General features: G+C 43.3%; 1 protein-coding gene, 1 long non-coding RNA gene and 1 pseudogene across 7 annotated transcripts; 1 reads left to right on the top strand and 2 right to left on the bottom strand.

Annotated features, from left to right (window-relative positions):
• Positions 1–253: 253 nt before the first annotated feature.
• On the top strand, positions 254–4,507 carry LOC140606577 (uncharacterized). Of its 3 annotated transcripts, none has more exons than XR_012008908.1 (3): positions 254–1,128; positions 1,909–2,048; positions 3,722–4,507. It is a non-coding gene; the product is annotated as an uncharacterized lncRNA (long non-coding RNA). The 3 variants fall into 3 exon arrangements; XR_012008907.1 differs by having other exon boundaries at positions 1,909–2,042; positions 3,722–4,503; XR_012008909.1 differs by having other exon boundaries at positions 254–926; positions 1,909–2,042; positions 3,722–4,502.
• A 3,593-nt stretch (positions 4,508–8,100) lies between these two features.
• On the bottom strand, positions 8,101–11,049 carry ATP5MC1 (ATP synthase membrane subunit c locus 1). 4 transcript variants are annotated; one of them, XM_072780209.1, is made up of 5 exons: positions 10,875–11,049; positions 10,136–10,183; positions 9,316–9,393; positions 8,659–8,837; positions 8,101–8,318 (listed from the first exon to the last, which is right to left on the bottom strand). In XM_072780209.1, the coding sequence occupies exons 2-5, from the start codon at positions 10,172–10,174 to the stop codon at positions 8,204–8,206; spliced, it is 411 nt and encodes a 136-aa protein (XP_072636310.1). In that variant the 5' UTR covers positions 10,175–10,183; positions 10,875–11,049; the 3' UTR covers positions 8,101–8,203. The 4 variants fall into 4 exon arrangements, with proteins under 4 accessions (XP_072636310.1, XP_072636308.1, XP_072636307.1 ...); XM_072780207.1 differs by having other exon boundaries at positions 10,747–10,904; XM_072780206.1 differs by lacking the exon at positions 10,875–11,049 and adding an exon at positions 10,677–10,779.
• Positions 11,050–11,967: 918 nt separating this feature from the next.
• Positions 11,968–12,070, bottom strand: LOC140607682 (U2 spliceosomal RNA; annotated as a pseudogene).
• Between the last annotated feature and the right edge of the window lie 12,391 nt (positions 12,071–24,461).

Consider the following 24,461-nt stretch of genomic DNA (forward strand, 5'->3'; position numbering starts at 1 on the left):
CCAGCGAGAGGCGTTCTGCAAGAGCGTCCACCCACGGTCCTCCAGGGCGAGAGGGGGTGGGAACTGGGCCTGCGCGGGCCCCCGCGGTGCGGGGGTGGTGGGGGGGTGGGGAGCCTGTGAAGCGTGCCGGGACGCCCCGGGGCGGCCGAGAGCTCAGCGCCCGGCAGCGTTTTATTTTCCAGTGTGGCAAGGAGAGGAAGGAAGGGCCATAGAGACCCCCCCCCCAGTCGCGTCGGTGGGTCCGGATTGGGGGATCGAGCTTCCTTAGGGGAGGCTCTTAATAGAGGGGGCAACTTGCTCAGGGCTCTTTCCTCTCTGGAAACCTCCGTAATTTATCCTCGCTCCCCGCAGCGTCACCCACCGAGGGCAGACTGCCATTGCCCCCTGCCTGCAGCAGGACCAGGGGAAGGAATCCCAACCTGCGAGTGGAAAACCACCTCATTTCAGAGTTGATTTACATTTATGGAGGGGCTACTAGATGCCAGGCTCTGTTGCTAGGCGTTGCCATAGGGATAATGAAACAGACCTCGAGAAGCTTGGTAAAAGGAAGAAAATCAGGCCTCCTGACTCCAAGCTCAGCCTTTTTTTCTTCCCACAAGCCCTTGAATATACAGGAATCAAGGGGCTGTGAGTTTAAATCCTGGGAGGATTCCTTAAGGGCTTTCCAGGGATTTCTATGGACTAAGAAAAACTGCCTTCTAAAAAAGACTTTTCCTTTTTCTCCCTAGCAGAAACACAGGCTCATAATCATGTCCGGAAACTCTTGGCCAGATGTGTTTCAGAATTGAGAGGAACACCCCAGTAAGGTCTGGGGCAGCACCCAGTAACCAAACATTGATGCTTCGACAGCAGATTGTATGAATATTCATCCTCATTTGGATACATTTATGAATAGTCCTACCGAGCCAAGCAAATAGCCTCACTCGGTATTACACTTTTTGCCATCAAAATTGTTTTTTAGGAGAAAAGTCCAGCTTTCACTGCTTCCTGATTTTTCCAATAAGGGTAATCACCAACACTTGCTGAGGCTAAAAATTTGTTTCTTCAGCTGACATTTATTGAGTGCTTAGCATGTGCCAAGCACTTTGTATACTTTGTCTTATGTATTCCTTCCAACAACCCTAGGAAGTAAGTACTATTATTAGTGTATTCTGACAGATGGAAAAACAGGCTTACAGAGGTTCCATCACTTATCCTGGGTCACACTGAGAGCAAGCAACAGATTCGGGGATGTGAGCCAAATCTAACTCCAGAGAAAACGTTCTAACTACTATGTGATAGTATCACAGCTTGGAGCTCTCCCACATTTACTGGATTTATTAAATGTGGTCCTTTGTTCCCTATTGCTTCCAACCCCTATCCCACAACACACACACACACACACACACACACACACACACACACACAACACACATGCACTTCGGGGGCTCTTGAGCAGGTATTGTCTGAATCCAGCAGAGGGCTTGGTGCAGCTTAGGTACTTAACTTGAAGCAAAATGACTCAACGCAATGTTTTATACAGATTTCATGTTTTGTTGGTAAAGTGTTTTCTTTGTTTTTTCTTTTTTTAGGGTTTTATTTATTCATGAGAGAGAGGCAGACATAGGCAGAGGGGGAGCAGGCTCCCTGAGAGGAGCCCAATGTGGGACTCCATTCCAGGACTCAGGGATCACTACCTGAGCCAAAGGCAGCTGCTTAACCACTGAGCCACCCAGCTGCCCCTGTTGGTTTAGCATTTTACCATTCTATGATAGTAAGGGTACAGAATATCTGTGAAGGGATATACAAAAAACTGGTAACAGTGGTTTCCTCTGGATAGTTCAATCGCTGACAAGGTGGGCCAAAGGGTGTGTGTATGTACACGTGCCTTTTTAAAAAATTTTTTAAAAATAATTTATTTATTCACAGAGACGCAGAGACAAAGGCAGAGGGAGAAGCAGGCTCCACGCAGAGAGCCTGACGTGGGACTCGATCCACGGTCTCCAGGATCACACCCCGTGGCTGCAGGCGGCGCTAAACCGCTCCGCCACCGGGGCTGCCCTGTACACGTACTTTTTAAATATTGTACTACGCATCTATTGTCTATTAATACTAGGTTTTATTCATTTTTTTTAATTTTTATTTATTTATGATAGTCACAGAGAGAGAGAGAGAGAGGCGCAGAGACACAGACAGAGGGAGAAGCAGGCTCCATGCAGGGAGCCCGATGTGGGATTCGATCCCGGGTCTCCAGGATCGCGCCCTGGGCCAAAGGCAGGCGCCAAACCGCTGCGCCACCCAGGGATCCCATTCATTTTTAAAGAATACTGGAATTTTGTTTAGATATTATTTATTTAGTAAGATGGTCAAAAGTAAGCTCACTGATAACCTCACACAAAGAAAACATGACTCCATGGCTCCTCTATGGCTCCAGACTGCAGAGGCCCAAAGATGGCCCATGAGGGGAGAAGATTCCTCAGTGTGTTCCTCTCCTTACTACTGGATTATTGTTTTCAATGGACAGAAAACAGTTACCTTGGATCCAGGAGAAAGAGGTTCCAGCTTTTGATCAGTACCACTCTGCAAATATCCTCTTTGAGCTTATTTCTCTATCCATAGAACGGTGATAATTCTTATCTCTGGGGTTTCTCTGAGGATTAAGAGAAACCTTAATCCTCCTGTGACAACAACACAAGTGTTTCGTAGAGTGGCAAGCACTGTCCAAATAATTGACATCCCATTTGCCCATATCTCCTCCAGGCCTTTGCTCATACTTTCTCTAACTAGACTAGTCTTTCTCTCTACTATACAGGCAGGAGTCCTAGTTATTGGAACTCTGAGGCTCTGTTCCTCATCAGTAATATTGGTAAAATGATAGTAGTTTTAAAGAAGAGATAATGTGGGGAACCTGGGTGGCTCAATTTGTTAAGCAGCCAGCTCAGGTCTGATCTTGGGGTCCTCGGACTGAGCCCTGTGTAGAGCTTGGCACTCAGCAGGGAGTCTGCTTGAGCATTCTCTCCCTCCCTCTGCTCCTTCCCTTGCCCATGTACACTGTCTCTCTTTAGGGTAAATAAATGAATCTTTTAAAAAAAAAAAGAGAGAGATAATGTAATAATGTGCACAATACCTGGCCAAAGTAAATTCTCAATAATTATTAACTCTTACTCATCTTCAAGGCAGGCTGAAATACTACTTTCTCTGCCAAACCTTAGCACCTCCAGGCGTATTATTATTATTATTATTATTATTATTACTACTACTATTAATTAGTCATTTAAAATTATTCCATCCTCTGGAGTAATTCATACCTTCATTGTAGCACATACTACTTTTTATTTTACTGGTTTGGTTACTTACCTGTCTAGCTACTACATGTGACATACTCTAGGGCAGAAAACATGGAGCACCTATCTTGCATCTCGAGGAACTGACCATTCATTGAGTGCTGCAGACAGGGTGAACAGAACAGAAATGAGGCCATGGTAACCAGCTGCCCTTCCCCTGGCTATGGATCTCTAGAATTTCAGCTCCTCCTCCTCCTCCTCAGATATGCCTTAAAAAAAAAAAAAAAAGACTTTATTTATTGACTTGAAAGAGAGAGAACATGAGCAGGGAGGGAGGGGCAGAGAGAGAAGCCGGCTCCCTGCTGAGCTGGGCTGGATCTCAGGACCCAGAGATCACAACCTGAGATGCCTAACTGACTGAGCCACCCAAACGCATATGTTTATTTTTCTTTCCAAAGGGCTCAGCCAAGCCTGTGCGAAGAATTTGCAAGTCAAGGCCCGAAGGGCTGTAGAGCATAGCAGCTGCTTAAAGGACCAGCTCACCACCTCCCAAAGGAACTCCAGGAAGCCTCTGAGCCAAGGAAGAGGAAGGGCCAGGAAGAGGCTAGCAGCAGAATGTTAGAAGCTGGCATTACTTAGCCCAGTGTTTACTGACTTTTTCAAGGCAACACCTGGCTGCTTTTCTGGCAGCTTGGCTAGAGGGCAAGAGTATGCCTTCTGGAGCCTCTCCCATATCCTCTGGGGATGGATGACAGAACTAAGCCATCTTCCTACAGGAATTTGGATCCAAGCCTCTCTCTCCCACACAGCACTGGACTGCCTGCTTTGAGCCATCTCTGGGTGCAACAAAGTTTGGTAGCACCTTGCTCACAGCAACAAGGCAAGTATCCTCCCCCAAGGACAGAGGCCAGCAAGTGCCTTAAAGTGCAGGTGACTACTATGCCTCAACTCTCTCTAAAAAGAGAAATTATGGGGTGCCTGAGCTCAGTCGGTGAAACTTTTGTCTTCGGCTCAGGCCATGATCCCAGGGTCTCGGGATCAAGCTCACATGGGGCTCCCTGCCCAGGGGGGAGTTTGCTTCTCCCTCTCCCTTTGCTTGCTGCTCCCCCTACTTGTGCTCTCTCTGCCAAATAAATAAAGAAATTCTAAAAACAAATAAATAAAGAGATCATGAAGATCTTTCTCCCCTTCCCCAAAGTTCTGTGTCCCTTAGAAGCTGTCCTTCCCCTACAGGGTCCAACCTTTTGTTCTGGGCTCAATGCCAGGAAGAGATGATGAGTTCCCATCCAGGTCATAAATTCTGAACTAAAAGGAAAAATCAGAACTCGGACTGAGGGTTCGAGACTTCTGATTAAAGTAATAATACCTATATTAGATATATTTTTAAAAAAGAAAAAAAAAGATTTAATTTTTTAAAGTTATCTCTACGCCCAATGTGGAGCTGAACTCACAATCCGGAGATCAAGTTGCATGCTCTTCCAATTGAGCCAGCCAGGTACCCCCTTAAAGAATTTAGCAATACGTGTTATTACATCTCTCTGAATACATTCCTTTTTTTTTTTTTTAAGATTTTATTTATTCATGAGAGAAACAGGCAGAGGGAGAAGCAGGCTCCATGCAGGGAGCTCGACATGGGACTCAATCCCGGGTCTCCAGGATCAGACCCTGGGCTGAAGGCAGCACTAAACCGCTGAGCCACCCGGGCTGCCCTATTATCATCTCACTTTGTTGTCCCAACCACCAGGAATTGTTCTTTTTTTTTTTTTTTAAGATTTTATTTATTTATTCATAGACACACACACACACACACACAGAGAGAGAGAGAGAGAGAGAGGCAGAGACACAGGCAGAGGGAGAAGCAGGCTCCATGCAGGGAACCGGATGTGGGACTTGATCCCGGGTCCCCAGGGTCACACCCCAGGCTGCAGGTGGCACCAAACTGCTGTGCCACCGGGGCTGCCCCAGGAATTGTTCTCATCCCCATTTTAGAGATGAGGAATTCAAGTCTCAGGAGAGAGAATTACCCAGTTAGGAAGTGGCAGGGATAGTGCTTGCATTCCCCTCTGACTATGCTCTTTGCTACCACACTGAACTCTTAAAGAGCCTTACTAATTGTTTTTGGTCACTACCTCTGAGAATGTATGAAAACAATGGATACTCTCGAAAAAATACACCTCTGTATCTACTCACAAGTATTTTGCACTAGGCAAAATGGTTCCATCCACCCATGGATCACAGAACCTAAAGAATCTCCATGGTCATGGACTAACTAGCCCTGTTTGGTGTGGGGAAGCATTCTCTCTCAACTCTCTAGGGTTCCACCGGCCCAACTATATTCCCAACCTTGCTGATTTGGATTTAGAAGTTCAGCAATTCGAAGGCTATTTGGAGTTCATGATCATGGAAATTCTTGCCAGCCCCTTAGCAAAAACTAGATTCCTGGAACTTCACAGAAAGTAAAGGGAATCACCTTCCCTGGGGACTGCTCCTTGACTTAGCATTAGAGGATAGTGGCCTGGCAAGGATGCCAGCCTGACATCCTGAAGGGTTACTACATCGTTTTCGTAACATTACCGGTTAATCCACTGCTGCCTTGCAGATACCTCAGCTTCCAGTTCAACCTGAGTTCCATTCTTTCTCTTTGCCCCTAAGATTCCTGGGCTCTGCTTTGAGTTCTATCACTGGTTGATTCACCGTGCACAACCTTGAGAGTTACTTAAGGTAAAGAGGCTAACAACAAAAAAAACCCCAACAGATTATGGTAGACCAGTAGTTCTAAACTGGAAGTGATTTTTTTTTTTTTTTTTTGTGCCTCCAGCCAGGAGACATCTGTCAGTATCGGGACTCAGCAATTGGTTGTCATACTTATGGGTAAAAGGAGGTGGCTACCAGCATCTAGTGTGTAGAGGGGCCAGGGATGCTGTCAACACCATACAATGCACAGGACAACCTACCACAATGGATAGCTGGCCCCAAATGTGCCAAGGTTGAAAACTCCTGTGTTGAGACCATGACTGTTGAATGTCAGATGGACTTGGGGCTGGAATCGTTGGCCTGCTGTGTGATAATCGGGCATGTCAGTGAACTTGTGTGAAACATAGGTGAGTCAGCAGAGTGATAAGAACATAGATTCTAAAGTTTGAATTCTAGCTTTACTGATCAGCTGTGTGACCTTCAAAGGTTGCCTTACCTCTCTGAGCCTCTTTTGCCTGGACTATAAAATGACCTATCTCATCATAGAGAGGTCAGAAACTATCCACAGAAAGTGCTTAGCACTGTGCCTGACCCACAAGTGCTCAAATGTTAGCTGAGGTTATAACCACAGTAGTGTCCTTGCTGTTCCTCATCTACAGCACATGGTTTCTGGACCCACATATTCAGTGTGTGATATAGTTCAAGGTCTCCACTCTTAATGCCCCAAACTCCTTAAGGGCAGGATCTTGGATTTCTCTGCCTTCACCAAGACTACTAGGAGGATGCTTAGTTCCTAAATACTTGCAGATTGCCCTTATTTTTTTAAAATATTTTATTTATTTATTCATGAGAGACACAGAGAGGCAGAGACACAGGCAGAGGGAGAAGCAGGCTCCATGCAGGGAGACTGATGCAGGACTCGATCCGGAGACTCTCCCTGAGCCAAAGGGAGATGCTCAACCACTGAGCCACTAGGCATCCCTGCCCTTATGTTACAGATAAATTCAACCCATTCTTATTAACTCACTTTTTTTTTTTCATGTTTTAACCCTCTTTGCTAGCTGTCTTTTACCTGGATGGGAATATTCTTGGTTTCGCTATTTCACAAAAGTCTTGAAGTTAGTTGAGGTAAAGTTTTCACAAAATGGATCCCACTTTTACTCCTTTTGAAACCATCCAGTTTGAGACAGATTGTGTTAACCAGCACTTCCATGTTCATTTTGTCACGGTTTCCTCGTGCAAGGGCTCTGAGGAGCAGTGACTGGATATATCAGCCTAGCACTCTCTTCCCTGGGTTATTAGTCCCACGTTAGCCAAGCTGGGGAAGCCTGCCGGGCACAGACTGAGATCACAAGGAAGATGTTGCATGAGGCTCTCTAAGCAATTTATTAGTTGGTTCAACCAAAAAACCCTCATTCTTTATCCCTAGCAAGGCTAAGATTGTAAATTCTCCAAGAACAGGAACTATACCATATCTGCTTTATTCTAGGCCATTTAGACACTCTTAAGAGTCTTTCATTCTTTCATCTAAGGATGAAAGTGAAACTTGCAAGTGGGTCAAATGCAGGCCGATGGGGGCCCACCTCTAAGTCCAACTGGCTACATCACTTCTTTGGGACTGTTTTCCTATTTGTGCCACCTTATTTGAGGTGCCATCATGAAAACAGATGGGACAGCACAGCAGTTAATGGGTTAGGCTAGCCTGAGGTGGAATCCCCAATTCTTCCACTTCCCAGCTCTGTGATGTTGGATGAGTTATTTCGCTGCCCTAAGCCTTGGTCTCTTCATTTGCAAATTGGTATAAACCACTGTACTCTTCATTCATAAAGTTGTTGAAGTAACAAATGTAAAACAGAGCTTGGTGCAAATTAAGCCCCTTAAGAATGTTTTACCTCATTATATTAAATTTGAAGGGAAAAAAGCACCAATTATTATTACTTACACAAATCCATGCTCCCTCTGGGAAATAAAGGGAACCCTCCATGTTCTCAGGTCATGGCAGTGCCACTTCTCAGCTCAGGAGTTCCAAACCACCAACGGCTGACCTATTCCCATTCCCTTGTCCCCCCCCCCCCCCCCCCCCCCCCCCCCGTTCCATCAAGGCCCTCTGCAAGGGCAAAGGACAGAGGCGAAGGCATATGGGTTTAGAGAAACGTTGTGTTTAATGGTAAAGCTTAACACACTCCAGCACCAGGCATGGCCTGAAGTCGAAGCAGCAGGGACGGGTAGGTGACCCTCACGGAGCCTCACATGGCGAAGAGGATGAGGAAGGCGACCATCAAACAGAAGAGCCCCATGGCCTCAGACAGGGCAAAGCCCAGAATGGCATAGGAGAAGAGCTGCTGCTTGAGAGACGGGTTCCTGCCAGGGACAGAGATCGATGCCAGGCAGGGGAAAGGAAGGGGTAAGGGCACGGGTGGTGGAAGACACAGGTAGGTTAGGTCAATGCCCGGGGTGGGGATGCTGAAACTGGGGGAGGGCCTAGCCTGCATATATCCTGGGGATTTGGACAGGTGAGCAGAGTACCAACATGGGAGAAGTGGGCCAGGTTGGAAATATTTAAATTCTGATCCAGAGATCATTGGAGAAAACAAAAGATTAATGAAGTCAATCCTAAGCTAGTGGGAGCTCCTGCTGAGGCTTCTCCCTGATGGGGTGAAATTTGTGGTAGGGGATGCTCTAGGCCACCCCCCAAACTTACCTGGCATAGCCAATGATCAAGCTGCCAAACACTGTCCCAATACCAGCCCCTGAACCAGCCACACCAACTGTGGCAGCCCCAGCGCCAATAAACTTGGCTGCTGTGTCAATGTCCCGGGAGACAACACTGGTCTGGAACTCCCGTCGGGCCACCTGGAGTGGGGAGCTGCTGTAGGATGGCTAGAGAGGCAAGTAGGGAAAGAGAGGTGGTAAGGCATAGGACAGGTGGCTAATTCCATCCCCTCACGTGACCCACCCAGGCTGAAACTTGGCAAATTGCCGGACAGGTATAAAATGCTCAGACTGCAGAGCATGCTGGGAATTAGTCTTAGGGCCTATTTTCGGACAGGACCAGGGAAATTTTACGGGTTAGGGAAACTTCACTTTTGCAAACTTCTCACCTACAACTCTCACCTTGGGGTACTTAGCACTGTTAAAGCACTACAGATTCTGTAACTGTCCTCCCACCTGGGCCACTATCTTGAAGAATCCCTTGCTGGGGAAATTAATTAATTTTTAAGATTTTATTTGTAAGTACTGTCTACACCCACTGTGGAGTGTACAAACTACAACTCTGTGATCAAGAGTCGCATGCTCTACCGATTGAGCCAACCAGGTGCCCCTGCGGAAATTTAGAAGAGGGCCCATATTCCTTTACCTGTTTAGATGGGATCTCTGGCCTACTCAAGAAGGAGGCAGACAAAGGCCTGATAAGATCCCTGGTACAGCAGCGGATCTGTCAAATCAGAAAGACATGTTCCTCCATATCAAGAAAAAAGCTCAAAGTATTTCAAGGTCAATTAATGCATTCCTGTTTCTACCAGCTAGGCCTGCCCAGAAGACAGCTGTCCTAAGACCCAGGTGTAGTTAGCAGTGGCAACTTTCCCATTAAAAACCAGGTACCAAAGTTCATTTTTATGGGCACAGCCCTTATCAGTATCCCAGAATGGAACAAGAACCCATGCTAATACGAAAGGAGGTACAGGAAGGGTCTGTACCCAGATCACCAAAAGAATCAGAAAGGGGAAATCTTTTGGTGGAGTGTACTCACTGTTACACACCCTGAATGGACAGGGCCAGTAAGCCTGGTGAGGTTCCTCCAACAACCATCTAAGTAGAGCCCCCTGTAACCTGGCTTCCTTGAAATATGTCAACCTGATGCAGTGGTTCCCAAACATGGCTGAACTTGGGAATCATCTGGAGACTACTAGTCAAGGTTGAGCAGGACTGCTTAGGTAGGCTGCCTTGCTACCTACCGCCAAGCCAGACTGGGGGTAAAGATCATCTCCAGATCTGACCGCATTCCAAAGCCAAGAAAGGCTGGTTTACAGGTCTAAATAAACCGGGGGCTAGCTGCATCACTACAGCCTCCCCAAAGAGCCAACATCCTCTGGATGCCAGGCTCCTCTCAGTTCATTCATTAAACATCGACAGGTCCCACACCTGGCACTACAGATCACCCCGGAGCCGCAGCTTACCAGAGCCGGAGGAATGAGTAATGCCCCGGTGGTCTGCATTTTCTCAGTCTGCAGAGGGAAAAAAAAAAAAAAAAAAAGATTCATCCACAGCCTAGTCGTTTGCTTAGTGGCGACCTTCGGGCGTCCCCTTCACCCCGCCCGCCCTCCCGGAACCACGTTCTTCCTTGCACCGTGCCCCAGCTGAGGAGGGCATTAGAGGTCAGAGGAACAGCGCGAAAGGGGTCTGCAAAGGAAGGTCACGTAGATCTCCAGCAGAGGAAGGAGGCCCAAACCCCAGGAAGGAAATGTTGCTAAAGAGAATGGTCTCCCGGGAAGGCTTTAGGAGGCAGATACTGGGTCGGTGCCGGGCAGAGTGCTGCCCATTTTACACAGCTGTCCTCGGCCCGCCTCGGTGGGGACAGCTAATCGCTCATTACTTGGTAATTAACAATAATTGTTAAGGATATAGGCACCTAGCGCTTCTCCCGGCCCTGGGGGCAAATGCCCCCCACACGGCCCAGCCCACACCCCTGCCGATCGCTGGCTTCCGGCCCCAAGTCACCTGCACTCCCACAGCCCCGCGGCCCCTAATCCGACCACGGCGCTTGCCCGGCTCAAGGTGACTGACTCACCTCCCGGCTTTAGCTCTAGGTCTCAGCGCTCCGCTCCCCACCCACGTGTCCCGGGATCCCCCCACTCTCATTGGCTGCAATCCTCCCGCATCCTCATTGGTTAACGTCCTCAAGTCCTCCTTTCTTACTGGCTTTCGGCAGCTTCTTCCTCTCTCTCCACAGGAGCTTCGTGGCAGTTCCCGCCTCCCTGAGGGCGAAGGCGGGGTTTTCCTCCGACATCTGGCTTCGGATTGGTCGATCCCTGAAATGCTCAACCATAGAGTCGGCGGGGCTCAGAGGTTCCAGAACCTCCCGCACAAAATGGCGGCCAAGGTGGAAGCTGCAGGAAAAAAAAAAAAAAAAAAAAAGGCGTGGGAGAGATGACCGGACGCCTTACGCAGACAGACACATGACCTTGGACCTGCGCCTTCATTCGGGCGCTTGGGCCTTCAGGCACGTTGGATGACGGGATTTGTAGTCGGGTCAGAGGCCCCAAGGAGGGCTGAGATCCCGCGAGACGTTCCTCCTGAGGCCGGGAGAGCCAACGCCTTTGCAGCAATTCGCGCTCTCCTGATTCGTGGAACCCTTGCTTCCGCCTTGGAGAATAAAGGCCGCCTGCTGGCCTGGAAAGTTCGCTAGTGGACGAGCGCCTTGTTGGCCTCGGGCAGAGCTCAGCAGCCCTGGACTACCAGCCAGATTTTTTTTTTTTTATTGTAAAAAAAACCAACTAAGGGTAAAATAATACTCCTATAGAAAAACGAGCAAAGGATAGGAATAGGCAGTCCGCTAAAGAAAAATAGAAATTAAAGAATATGTAACTTAGCTCATCAAAGAAATAGAAGCTTAAGCGCATCACTTGGCATTTATCAAAGAGCAGAATTTTTTGTTTCTTTTTCTCCCCCCTCCCCCTTTCTTTTGGACAACCTTTATTCGTCCGAGGGGGTGCACCGTTCCTGGAATTACTGCAATATCAGGTCTATGCCTGAAGTGGACGAAGCAAGCTCCCGTTCTGGAAGCTCCTAGTTACAAAAATCCGTTTAATATATTGTCCTAGGGGGCGCCTGGGTGGCTCAGTGGTTGAGTGTCTGCCCTTGGCTCAGGTCGTCATCCTGGGGTCTCGGGATCGAGTCCCACGTTGGGCTCCCCGCAGGGCGTCTGCTTCTCCCTCTGCCTGTGTCTCTGCTTCTCTGTGTCTCTCATGAACAAATAAAATAAAACAAATAAAACAAATAAATAAAACAAATAAAATCTTAATATATATATATATTCCTAGGTTACAGGACGTATCACATATTAAACTAATAACATACTACACTTGATCTTAGCCAAAAGGGGGAGAAGCAATCAATTCTTTTTATTCATGCGAGCCAGGCACTGTCCTATATACTATTGTTGGCGAAAGCATGAGTTAGGAAACCTTTCCAGAAAACAATGTGGATTGGGAGAAAATAAAATAATAGTTAATTCTGGATAGAGTAGTAAGGGTGATTTATATTTCTATGAGTCTATATAATAGAAAAATATTTAAAATTATACCAATCTGGAAAGTTAGACCTCTGGACTCTTAGAAAAATATTTTAAGATCTAGATGTAAGAGAGACTGCCAACATGGTGTAAGGGAAGGAGTGTGGAGTTTTGAGATAACACAGACTTGAGTTCCTATCATGGCTCTACCATATAACTGGATATAGATATTTCTGAGATTACCAAATCTCTCTTGGCTTTAGTGTTATAAACTACCATTGATTGAGGCCTCACCGTATGCCAAACACCGTATGCAAGCACCGTGTTAAGCTCCTTCAACTCTTAGATGATTTAATCTTTATAACAACCCTGTAAGTAGGTATTATTATCCCCACTTTACAGATTATTTCATTTCACAGAACACCTTTCTTCAGTTTGACATATTTGGTTAAAAGGTAGAGTCAGTATTTGAACCCAAATCTATCTGGGTCCAAGGTGAAGCTCTTAACCTAACGGCTAAGGAGGTTCTTGGGCCTCCTAAAAGCAAGGGACATGTAAAACAGAGTTAATACTTGCCTTATAGAAATATATGTTTTATAAAAATAAAATAAATGCAATGCATAGATTGGTAGTTGGTGAATGCTCTCTTTTTGTTCCTACTCTAAGAAAAGTTATATTTTCATGGGGATTATCTCTATGTGTATTTTTTTTCACACAGACTTGTCACATAGCTCTATTCCTAGCATACACTCAAAGTTGTTAAGTTTATCCTGTGACATACTAGAAATCATGCAGTTCAATGTCATGTTTACAATGTGAATTTTGGAGCCAAACTAGCAGGTTTCAAATCCTGGCACTGCCACTTAATACTGTGTGATTTGGGGCAAGGTTCTTAATATTTAAGACTCAGTCTCCATCTATAAATGGGAGATATTCCTTTTTCAACAGGATTATTATAAGGAGTAAATGAGATAGTATATGCGGAGGTGGTCTTTTAATTATTGAAATAAAAAGTACTAGTAAACCAGGAGTGAGTGTGTGAAGTGAAAGGCAGTGGGAAACCCAAATCTGGAACTGACATCTTGGGGTTAGATAAGCTATCTTGGAGGCCAAAAAGCTGTGGGAACTCCTAGAAGATTGCTGTGTAGGCAGAAATGCTACTGATGAAAGTGGCAAAGAGCAAACTTGCGAGTGATAAACCAGGAGTCTGATTCCCCTTTCCAAAGGCGTTTCAGACTCTCCAAAACTCTCCTCTTCTACCTAGAGTCTTACCACAAGATTTCCCTTTCCCTCAAGCCCAGTTCCTCACTAAGAATTCAACAAACATTTTTGACCACAGATGAATAATACCAGTTTCCACTCCAGACAAACTTCACACTAGCAGGAAAATAATTATACAGACAAATAATGGAAACTAATCATCTTAATGAGCACCACAAGGAAACGACTTACAAAATACAAAGAAGGGGGAGACTGACTTCATATGGAGAGAACCAAGGAAGGCCTTTTTGAAAAAAAATTTTTTTTTCTGGGCTAAGTTTTGAGGATAAATATAAGTTAACTAGATATGTCAGGGGAGAGGGTGAGAATGGATGAGGCTATTCCAGGCAGAGTGAACAACATGTATAAAAACACAGGAGAGTTGGTGTATCCAATCTTAGACCAGTCAGCCATGGCCAGGACACAGCGCAAATGTGACTGCTGTGCTTCCATTTCTGGCAATATGGCTAAATTAAATATTCTGAAAATCCTCCTGCCACAACACCTAAAGATGCTACCTAAAGATAAAATAAAACAAATATATTTAAAAATGCATGGCCTTGTTTTGACAGCTAAAAGAAAATGTGATCTCTATTATATTAAATTACCAATTTTCCACAGTCCGAAAAAAAAAACACCCCCTCTACTAAATGACCCAGCTGGTGATGATATATTCTGGGACAGCAATAGTAACAAATATAAAAGGAGGGATTTTTGGGGGGGAAGGGGAGAGATGACTCATGGTGATAAATGCTAGCTTTTAAATGTGTAACTGGGCTCACAAGAAAGTAAGGAAAGTCCTTAGGGACCTGAAACAAAGGAAGAACATAAAACCAGAGCAGTAAACATGTAATATTAAACTGAAGCAGCCATGGCTGGGAATATGGTGGGATCAAGAAAGGAGAGTGAGTTGCAGGAATTAAGAGGCTTGAGTTTTAATCCTTCATGAGGACAGAAGGGTTTGGGGCCTGTATAAGAAAGGGAGTTAGGATTGAAATTTTCAAATAAAGTGGGTGGTCCTGGTGGCCCAGCAGTTTGGCGCCGCCTTTGGCCCAAGGTGTGATCCTGGAGACCGGGATCGAGTCCTACGTCAGGCTCCCTGTGTGGAGCCTGCTTCTCTCCCACTCCCTCTGCCTGTGTCTCTGCCTCTCTCTCTCTCTCTGTCTCTCATGAGTAAATAAATAAAATCTTTAAAACACATACACACACATGTTCTAGGAATAGTGAGGAAGGAGCAAGAGGGAGAGTCATGGGAGATGAAGTCAGAGAGAGAAGGCTGGTGGAAGCTGGGGTGGGAGAGGAGGCCTCTGAAATGTTGATCTTATAAGAATTTTGGCTTTTTAAAAATTTTTCTTCAAAGATTTTATTTATTTATTCATGAGAGACAGAGAGGCAGAGACATAGGCAGAGGGAGAAGTAGGCTCCCTGCAGGAGCCTGATGTGGCACTCGATCCTGGACCCCAGGATCATGTCTTGAGCCAAAGGCAGATGCTCAACTGCTGAACCACCCAGGCACCCCAGAATTTTGGCTTTTACTCTGAGTGAAATGGTGACCCATTTGAGCAGAAGAGTGACACAGCCTGATTTATGTTTTAAAAGGATAGCTCTGGGGCAGGCCCGGTGGCACACCGGTTTAGTGCCGCCTGCAGCCCAGGGTGTGATCCTGGAGATCCTGGATCGAGTTCCACGTCAGGCTCTCTGCATGGTGCCTGCTTCTCCCTCTGCCTGTGTCTCTGCCTCTCTCTCTCTCTCTGTGTCTCTATAGAATAAATAAATAAAATCTTAAAAAAAAAAAACTCAGAAAAGCCTTTAAAAAATAAATAAAAGGATAGCTCTGATAATAGAATATTTGGGTGGAAGTAGGGAGGCAAGGGGACAAGCAGGGACACCAATTGAAGGTTATTGTAATAACCTAGATAAGAGATAATGTGACTTGGACTGAGATGGTAGCAGTGGAAGTATAAGGAATAATCAGATTTTGGTTTTATTTTAGAGGTAAAGGTGGGGGAATCCCTGGGTGGCTCAGGGGTTTAGCACCTGCCTTTGGCCCAGGGCGTGATCCTGGGGACCCTGGATCAAGTCCCAAATCAGGCTCCCTGCATGGAGCCTGCTTCTCCCTCCGCCTGTGTCTCAGCCTCTTTCTGTGTCTCTCATGAATAAATAAATAAAATCTTAAAAAAAAAAATAACGGTAAAGGTGATGTAGAGCCTGTTAATGGATGATGAGGATGAGAGAATGAGAAGAGTTAAAGACTGGTTTCTAGCCTGAACAGCTGGGATGATAGATTTTCCAGGATGAGTCTTGACTGTGATTAGAGCAGATTTTTTAAAAAATATTTTACTTATTTATTCATGAGACACACACACACACACACGCACACACACACAGAGTCACAGGCAAAGGGAGAAGAAGGCTCCATGCAGGAAGCCGGTCACGGGACTCAATCCGGGGTCTCCAGGATCAGGCCCTGGGCTGAAGGCGGTGCTAAACCACTGAGCCACCCGGGCTGCCCATGGTTTTGTTTTTGTTTTTGAAAGTGGGATTAGGATTTACTTTTGCCATATTAAGTTTAAGGTAACTGTTAGACATTCAAGTGAAGATGACAAGTAGACTTTTGAATATATGCGTCTGGGGCCCCAGAGAAATCTAGGCTTGAAATATGTATATAAAATCAGTAAATAGTCAGTATTTATTCTGAGATTGGATGAGACCATCAAAGAAATAGTGCATCAAAAAAAGAAAAAAAAAAAAAAAGAAAGAGTGCATCACATGTAGACATATCATAGCCAAACTGTGAAAAGACCTAGAGAAAGAGAGAATCTTGAAAGCAGCAAGAGAATAACAGCTCATCATGGACAAAGTATCCTCAGTAGGATTTATGCTAATTTTTCACCAGAAACTATGGAGATTATGGAGTCCAGAAGACAATGGGATGGCATATTCAAAGTGCTGAAAGAAAAGGACTATCAGCCAAGAATTCTATATCTAGTAAAACTATCCTTCAAAAACTATAGTAGAAATTAATTACTAGCAGAACTTCCCTACAAGAAATATTAAAGGGAGCCTTTCAGGAAGAAATGATAGAACACTAGTGAGTAACTCAAATCCACATGAAGAAATAGAGTACTAACAAATGGAAACACAGGTAAATATAAAAGACAATATAATGTGTTTTTGTTTGTAACTTACCTCTCTTCTATCTCATTTAAAAGAAAATTACAGGGATCCCTGGGTGGCGCAGCGGTTTGGCGCCTGCCTTTGGCCCAGGGCGCGATCCTGGAGACCCGGGATCGAATCCCATGTCGGGCTCCCGGTGCATGGAGCCTGCTTCTCCCTCTGCCTATGTCTCTGCCTCTCTCTCTCTGTAACTATCATAAATAAAAAATAAATAAATAAATAAATAAATAAATAAATAAATAAATAAAAGAAAAGAAAATTACATAAAGAGATTATTGCAAAGCTGTGTTAATGGGGTTTATAATTTCTAAAGATGTAATTTGTACAATAATAATAGTACGAAGGAGAGTGGAGGAATTAAGCTACATTGAAGTAAAGTTTTTGTATACTTTTTAAGAAAGATTTTATTCATTTATTCATGAGGGACACAGAGAGAGAGAGAGAGGCAGAGACACAGGCAAAGGGAGAATCAGGCTCCCCACAAGGAGCCTGATGCAGGACTCAATCCCGGGATCACACCCTGGGCCAAAGGCAGACGCTCAACTGCTGAGCCACCCAGGCATCCTAAGTTTTTGTATACTTTTGAAATTAAGTTAGTGTTAGTTCAAAGTAGATTTTTTACGTTAAGCTGCTAATTGTAATCCCCACAGCAGCCATTAAGTAATAACTCAAAACATACAGCAAAAAACCCACAGGAGAATTAAGATGACATACTAGAAATATCTATTTGACACAAAAGAAAAAATTCACAAGTATGTGGAAATTAAATGATATGCTCCTAGAAAACCAGTAGGTCAGAGAAGAAACGAGGGAAATTAGAAAATACTTTAAGATAAGGGAAAATGAAAACATAAGTACCAAACTTCATAGGATGCAGCTAAATCTGTTCTTAGGGGTAAAATTATAGCTGTTAATACTTATATTAAAAGAAAGGGATGGGGCAACTGGGTAGCTCAGTGGTTGAGCTTCTGGCTCAGGCCATGATCCTGGGGACCTGGGATTGATTTCTGCACCAGGATCCCTGCAGGGAGCCTGCTTCTCCCTCTGCCTATGTCTTGCCTCTCTCTGTGTGTATCTCTTGAATAAATAAATAAAAACTTTAAAAAAAGGGGATGATCTCAAATCAATAACCCACTCTTCCACCTTAAAAACCTGAAAAAGAGAAAATCAAACCCAGAGCAAGAAGAAAGGAAATAATAAAGATAACATGAAAATAAGTGAAATAGGGCAGCCCCGGTGGCGCAGCGGTTTAGCACCGCCTGCAGCCCAGGGCGTGATTTTGGAGACCCGGGATCGAGTCCCACATCGGGCTCCTTGCATGGAGCCTGCTTCTCCATCTGCCTGTGTCTTTGCCTCTCTCTCTAGCTATGTCTCTATGAATAAATAAATTAAAAATCTTAAAAAAAAAAAAGAAAAGAAGTGAAATAGAAAATAGATAGTAGAAAAATCAACAAAAACAATAAAGGTTGATTCTCTGACAAGATGAACTATATTGACAAACCTTTAGGTAGACTAACCAAAAAAACCAGAAGATTCAGGGGTGCCTGGGTGGCTCAGTGGTTTAGTGTCTGCTTTCAGCCCAGAGCGTGATCCTGGAGTCCCAGGATCGAGTCCCACATCAGGCTCCCTGTATGGCTCCCTCTGCCTGTGTCTCTGCCTCTCTCTGTGTGTCTCTCATGAATAAATTTAAAAATAAAATTAAGGGATCCCTGGGTGGCGCAGCGGTTTGGCTCCTGCCTTTGGCCCAGGGCGCGATCCTGGAGACCGGGATCGAATCCCACATCGGGCTCCCAGTGCATGGAGCCTGCTTCTCTCTCTGCCTGTGTCTCTGCCTCTCTCTCTCTCTCTCTGTGTGACTATCATAAATAATAAAAATTTTAAAAAAAAGTAAAAAAAATAAAATTAAACAATTAAAAAAATCTTAAAAAACCAGAAGATTCAAATTACTAAAATTAGGAGTGGAAGACGAAATATCACCATGGACCTTATAGAAATAAAATGGATTATAAGAGAATACTATGAATAATTATATTCCAACAAATTAGATAATTCAGATGACATGGACAAATTTCTAGAAAGACACACACTGTTGAAACTGACTTAAGAAGAAATAGAAAAAAAAAAAGAAGAAGAAATAGAAAATCTCGGGGCATCTGGCTGACTCAGTCGGAAGAACATGCAACTCTTGATCTTGGGGTTGTGAGTTCAAGTGTTACACTGGATGTTAAGATTACTTAAATAAAGAAAGAAAAACTTTTAAAAAAGGAGAAATAAAAAATCTCAACAAATCTATAACAAATAAAGACACTGAATTAGTAACAGAATAAACTCCCAAAAATAAAAGCCCAGGTCCAGAGAATTCTACAAAACATTTAATGAAGAACTGACATCGATCCTTTATAAACTCTTAAAAAAATAGAAAAGCATGGGAGGCAGCACTTCCCAACTCATTCTATGAAACCTGTAGTACCCTGCTACCAAAACCAGGTAATAAGATCACAAGAAAACTACAGGCCAAGTATCTTTTATGAATATGGATACAAGGGCTCTCAAGAATATACTAACAAACCAAATCCAGCAACAAAGAAAAAGGATTATATGCCATTACTGAATGGGATTTGTCCCAGGAATGCAGGGTCAGTTTAACATGCAAAAACAACTAATACAATACAGCATATTAATATAATAAAGAGCAAAAACCCCATGACCAACCCTATAAATATAGAAAAAGCACTGACAAAATGCAACATACTCTCATGATAAAATTATTCAATAAACTGGAACAGGAGGGAATTTTTGCTATGGGGATTCAATACAATCCCTATCAAAATCTCAGCTGGCTTCTTTGCAGAAATTGAAGAGCTAACGCTAAAATTCAAAAGAAAATTCAAGGCACCTGTAACAGCAAAAACAATCTTGAAAAGGAAGGACAAAGTTGGAGGACTCATACTTCCCAATTTCAAGACTTACTACAAACTACAGTACTCAGGAGAGTATGGTACTAGCCTGAGGACAGATGACAGATCAATGTAAAAGAAGTAAGAGTCCAGAAATAAATCCTTACATTTACAGTTAACTTGTTTTCAACAGGACAACTCATTTTCTAAGAGAGCTCAATGGAGGAAAGGATACTGGTGTCAACAAATGGTACTGGGTTAACTGGATATCCACATGCAGAAGGATAAAGCTGGCCTCCTACCTCACACCAGGTACAAAAATTAGTTCAAAATGCATGACAGATCTAAATATAAGAGCTGAAACAATAATACTCTTAGAAGAAAAATAGGTATAAATCTTTCTGGTCTTAGATTAGGCTATATTTCTTTAGATATGACACCAAAAGCACAAGTAACAAAAGGAAAAAGATAAATTGGATGTAATTAAAACCTTTTGTGTTTCAAAGAATACTATCAAGATAGTGAGAGGACAGGGATCCCTGGGTGGCTCAGCGGTTTGGCGCCTGCCTTTGGCCCAGGGCGCGATCCTGGAGACCCGGGATCGAATCCCACGTCGGGCTCCCGGTGCATGGAGCCTGCTTCTCCCTCTGCCTGTGTCTCTGCCTCTCTCTCTCTCACTGTGTGCCTATCATGAATAAATAAAAATTTAAAAAAAAAAAAAAAAAAAAAAGATAGTGAGAGGACAACCCACATAATACAAGAAAATTTTTGCAAATCATATATTTAGTAAGGGACTTGAGTCTAAAATATATGAAGAGGTCTTATAACTCAGTAAAAACAAAACAAAACAAGACAAATCCAATTTAAAAATAGGCAAAAGGGGCAGCTTGGGTGGCTCGGCGGTTTAGTGCCGCCTTTGGCCCAGGGCCTGATCCTGGAGACCCAGGATCGAGTCCCACATCGAGCTCCCTGCATGGAGCCTGCTTCTCCCTCTGCCTGTGTCTGCCTCTCTCTCTCTCTCATGAATAAATAAATAAAATCTTAAAAAAAATAAAAATAGGCAAAAGATCTGAAGAGACATTTCCCCTTCAAAAACATACAAATGGGGTGACTCAGTCAGTTAAGCATCTGCCTTTGGCTCAGGTCATGATCTCAGGATCCTGGGATCCAACCCTGTGTCAGCCCTGCTCATCAGGGAGTCTGCTTCTTCCTTTCCCTTTCTCTCTGCTCCTTCCCCTACTCATGCTTTCTCTCTCACACTCTCTCTCTCTCAAGTAAACAAATAAAATCTTTAAAAAATACATATACAAATGGCCAATAACCACATGAAAAGATAATCAGTTATTAGCTTTTGGGAAAATGCAAATCAAAACTGCAATGAAAAAAAACCTGCAATGAGATACCACTTCATACCCACTAGGATGGCTATATTCAAAAAGACAAATAATAACCAGTGCTGGTGAAGACATGGAGAAATCAGAACACTCATTCACTCACTGCTCGTAGGAATATAAAATGCTGCAGCCACTTTGGAAAATAGTTTGGCAGTTTCTCCAAATGTTAAACATAGAATTACCATATGACTTAGCATTTCCATTTTAGGTATATACCCAGAAATGAAAGAGAAAGGGAAATGTATGTCCATAAAAAACTTGTACATAAATGTTCATAGCAGCTGTACTTATAATAGCCATAAACTGGAAATAATACAAATTTCCATCAACCAATAAAAGAATAAACAAAATGTGGCATATCCATAACATGGAATAGTGTTTGATCATAAAAAGGAATGAATATTAATAAATTTTACAACCTGGAGAAACCTTGGAAACATTATGCTTAGTGACAGGAGCCAGATACAAAAAGTTTCATATTGTGTAAATTCTATTTATATGGAATTTTTCCAGAATAGGCAAATCTATAGAGATGAAAAGTAGATTATCAGTTGCCAGGGGCTGAGGGGGAAGTGGGAGTGATGCTAAGGGGTATGGGGCTTCTGTTTAAAGTGATGAAAATGTCTAGACTTGACTGTGGTGCTGATTGCACGACTCTGAATATATTAAAAATCCTGGAATTATAAATTTCAAATGGGTGAATTATATGTCATGTGAATTATGAAAACTCTTTGAGAGTCAAAAATATTTTTTTAGGCTGCCTAACCATGTAAATGTACTTAATTCCACTAATTTGTACACTTAAAAATGGTTACAATGGTACATTCATTATGTATATTTTACTACAATTAAAATGTATACATGTATATCACACATATATGCAACACACATATACACAACAACATGGAGAAAAATATATCCAAGTAATGTGTAAATATTTTAATGGCATATCATGACTCTTAGACACACAGAGAGAAACAGAAAAATCTGAAAAATACATCATGGTTTCCTCTGGGTTTTTAGGTTATAAAGTAACAGATGCTTTAATTAATCTATTTTTTACTACTTTGCATTGTCTACGTTGTACAAAATAATATATATTACACATTTACTTTGAAAGATAAAATATATAAATTAACAATAAAAATGTACCTTTTGGGTGAACAGCATAATGTAGAGATGTTGAATCACTATGTTGTACACCTGAAGTTAGTGCAACATTGTGTGTCAACTATACTAAAAAAAATTAAATTTACAAATAAATAAATAGCATACAGATTCAGAAAAAAAAAAACACATACTTTTTGGTTCAAGGTTAAAAAAAAGAATGAGTATAGATAGAGAAATTCAAGGAAGGAGCTTTGGCCGCTCCAATATTGTGAGATTGGGGAAATGAGAACTAGCAAAGAAGGCTGAGAAGGAATGGCTAGTGAAGTAGGAGGATAATTAAGGTAAAACGGTGACAAATGACTAAACCCACTCCAATCAGCTTTCATACCCAGGTATCCACAAAATTCCTCTTGTGAAATTAATAATGATCTAAGCTTGTACATTGAGAAGTCAAGTCTAAATCTCATCTAGTTGATCACTCTCTCCTTAAAACACTCTTCATTTGACTTTCACCATTTCATCTGGCTGTTCAAATAAAACTTACTTTAAAAATGGTAATTGGGGGATCCCTGGGTGGCGCAGCGGTTTGGCCCCTGCCTTTGGCCCAGGGCACGATCCTGGAGACCCGGGATCGAATCCCACGTCGGGCTCCAGGTGCATGGAGCCTGCTTCTCCCTCTGCCTGTGTCTCTGCGCCTCTCTCTCTCTCTGTGACTATCATAAATAAATAAAAATTTTAAAAAAATGGTAATTGGGGGGGGACGCCTGGGTGGCTCAGCAGTTGAGTGGCTGCCTTTCACTCACTTCGTGATCCTGGGATCTTGGGTTGGAGTCCTTCATTGGGCTCCCTGCAGGGAGCCTGCTTCTCCCTCTGCCTGTGTCTCTGGCTCGTTCTGTGTCTCTCATGAATAAATAAATAAATAAAATCTTTTAAAAGTAAATAAAAATGGTAATTAAAGAAAAATAAGCATTTATCTGGTCTTTCTAGTAGGAAATGTATTTTAGGATAATCAAGTAGTAGATCAATTGACAAAGAAAGACTTGGGCAGTCCTGGTGGCTCAGCGGTTTGGTGCCACCTTCAGCCAGGGCTTGATCCTGGAGATCTGGGATCGAGTCCCACGTGGGGTTGCCTCTATGGAGCCCGGGTGTCTCTGCCTCTCTCTGTGTCTCTCATGAAAAAGTAAAATCCTAAAAAACAAAACAAAAAAAAAAACCTTTACTGAATAATCTAGAATTTGAACACCACCATTTTGCAAACCCTCTGAAATTATTATTATTTTTTAAGACTTTATTTATTAATCATGAGAGACCCAGAGAGAGAGAGGCAGAGACACAGGCAGAGGGAGAAGCAGGCTCCATGCAGGGAGCCCGATGTGGGACTCGATCCCAGAACTCCAGGATCCTGCCCTGAGCTAAAGGCAGACGCTCAACCGCCGAGCCACCCAGGAGTCCTCCCTCTGAAATTATTGACTCCTTTTTTTTTTATTATTTTTTTTTATTTTTTTAAAAATTTTTATTTATTTATGATAGTCACATCAGAGAGAGAGAGAGAGGCAGAGACACAGGCAGAGGGAGAAGCAGGCAGGCTCCATGCACTGGGAGCCCGATGTGGGATTCGATCCCAGGTCTCCAGGATCGCCCCCTGGGCCAAAGGCAGGCGCTAAACCGCTGCGCCACCCAGGGATCCCAAATTATTGACTCCTACAAGGATTATTAATTGGTATGAAACTATCAGGAGAACAAGCAGCTAGGGAACCGAATATTCACATAGTACTGAAGTAATAGCATACGGGTACTTTCTGGGCACAAGAGGGAAATGTAATTTACAATGGAAGGATTAGGCTGTCCTCACCCTGAACCAGTGTCCAATAGCGCTATCACAATCGGTGTCACAAGATATTGTGAGAGGTCTAGTTTCATTCTTCTGCATGTGGATGTCCAATTTTCCCAGCACCATTTATTGAAGAGACTGTCTTTCTTCCAGTGGATAGTCTTTTCTCCTTTATCGAATATTAGTTGACCATAAAGTTCAGGGTCCACTTCTGGGTTCTCTATTCTGTTCCATTGATCTATGTGTCTGTTTTTGTGCCAGTACTACACTGTCTTGATGACAACAGCTTTGTAGTACAACCTGAAATCTGGCATTGTGATGCCCCCAGATATGGTTTTCTTTTTTAAAATTCCCCTGGCTATTCGGGGTCTTTTATGATTCCACACAAATCTTAAAATAATTTGTTCTAACTCTCTGAAGAAAGTCCATGGTATTTTGATAGGGATTGCATTAAACGTGTATATTGCCCTGGGTAACATTGACATTTTCACAATATTAATTCTGCCAATCCATGAGCATGGAATGTTTTTCCATCTCTTTGTGTCTTCCTCAATTTCTTTCAGAAGTGTTCTATAGTTTTGAGGGTATAGATCTAGACCATTC

The sequence above is a fragment of the Canis lupus genome, chromosome 16 (genome assembly GCF_048164855.1).
Source record: "Canis lupus baileyi chromosome 16, mCanLup2.hap1, whole genome shotgun sequence".
Lineage (NCBI taxonomy): Eukaryota > Metazoa > Chordata > Mammalia > Carnivora > Canidae > Canis > Canis lupus.

What these genes read in the sequence shown, in the direction of transcription:
- ATP5MC1 (XM_072780209.1), bottom strand. Translation starts at nt 10,174, where the DNA reads ATGCAGACCACCGGGGCATTACTCATTCCTCCGGCTCTG. An exon ending in TACTCATTCCTCCGGCTCTG is followed by an intron (nt 9,394 to 10,135) that starts GTAAGCTGCGGC and finishes CTGATTTGACAG; the next exon opens with ATCCGCTGCTGTACCAGGGA. An exon ending in TTGATCATTGGCTATGCCAG is followed by an intron (nt 8,319 to 8,658) that starts GTAAGTTTGGGG and finishes TGTCCCTGGCAG; the next exon opens with GAACCCGTCTCTCAAGCAGC.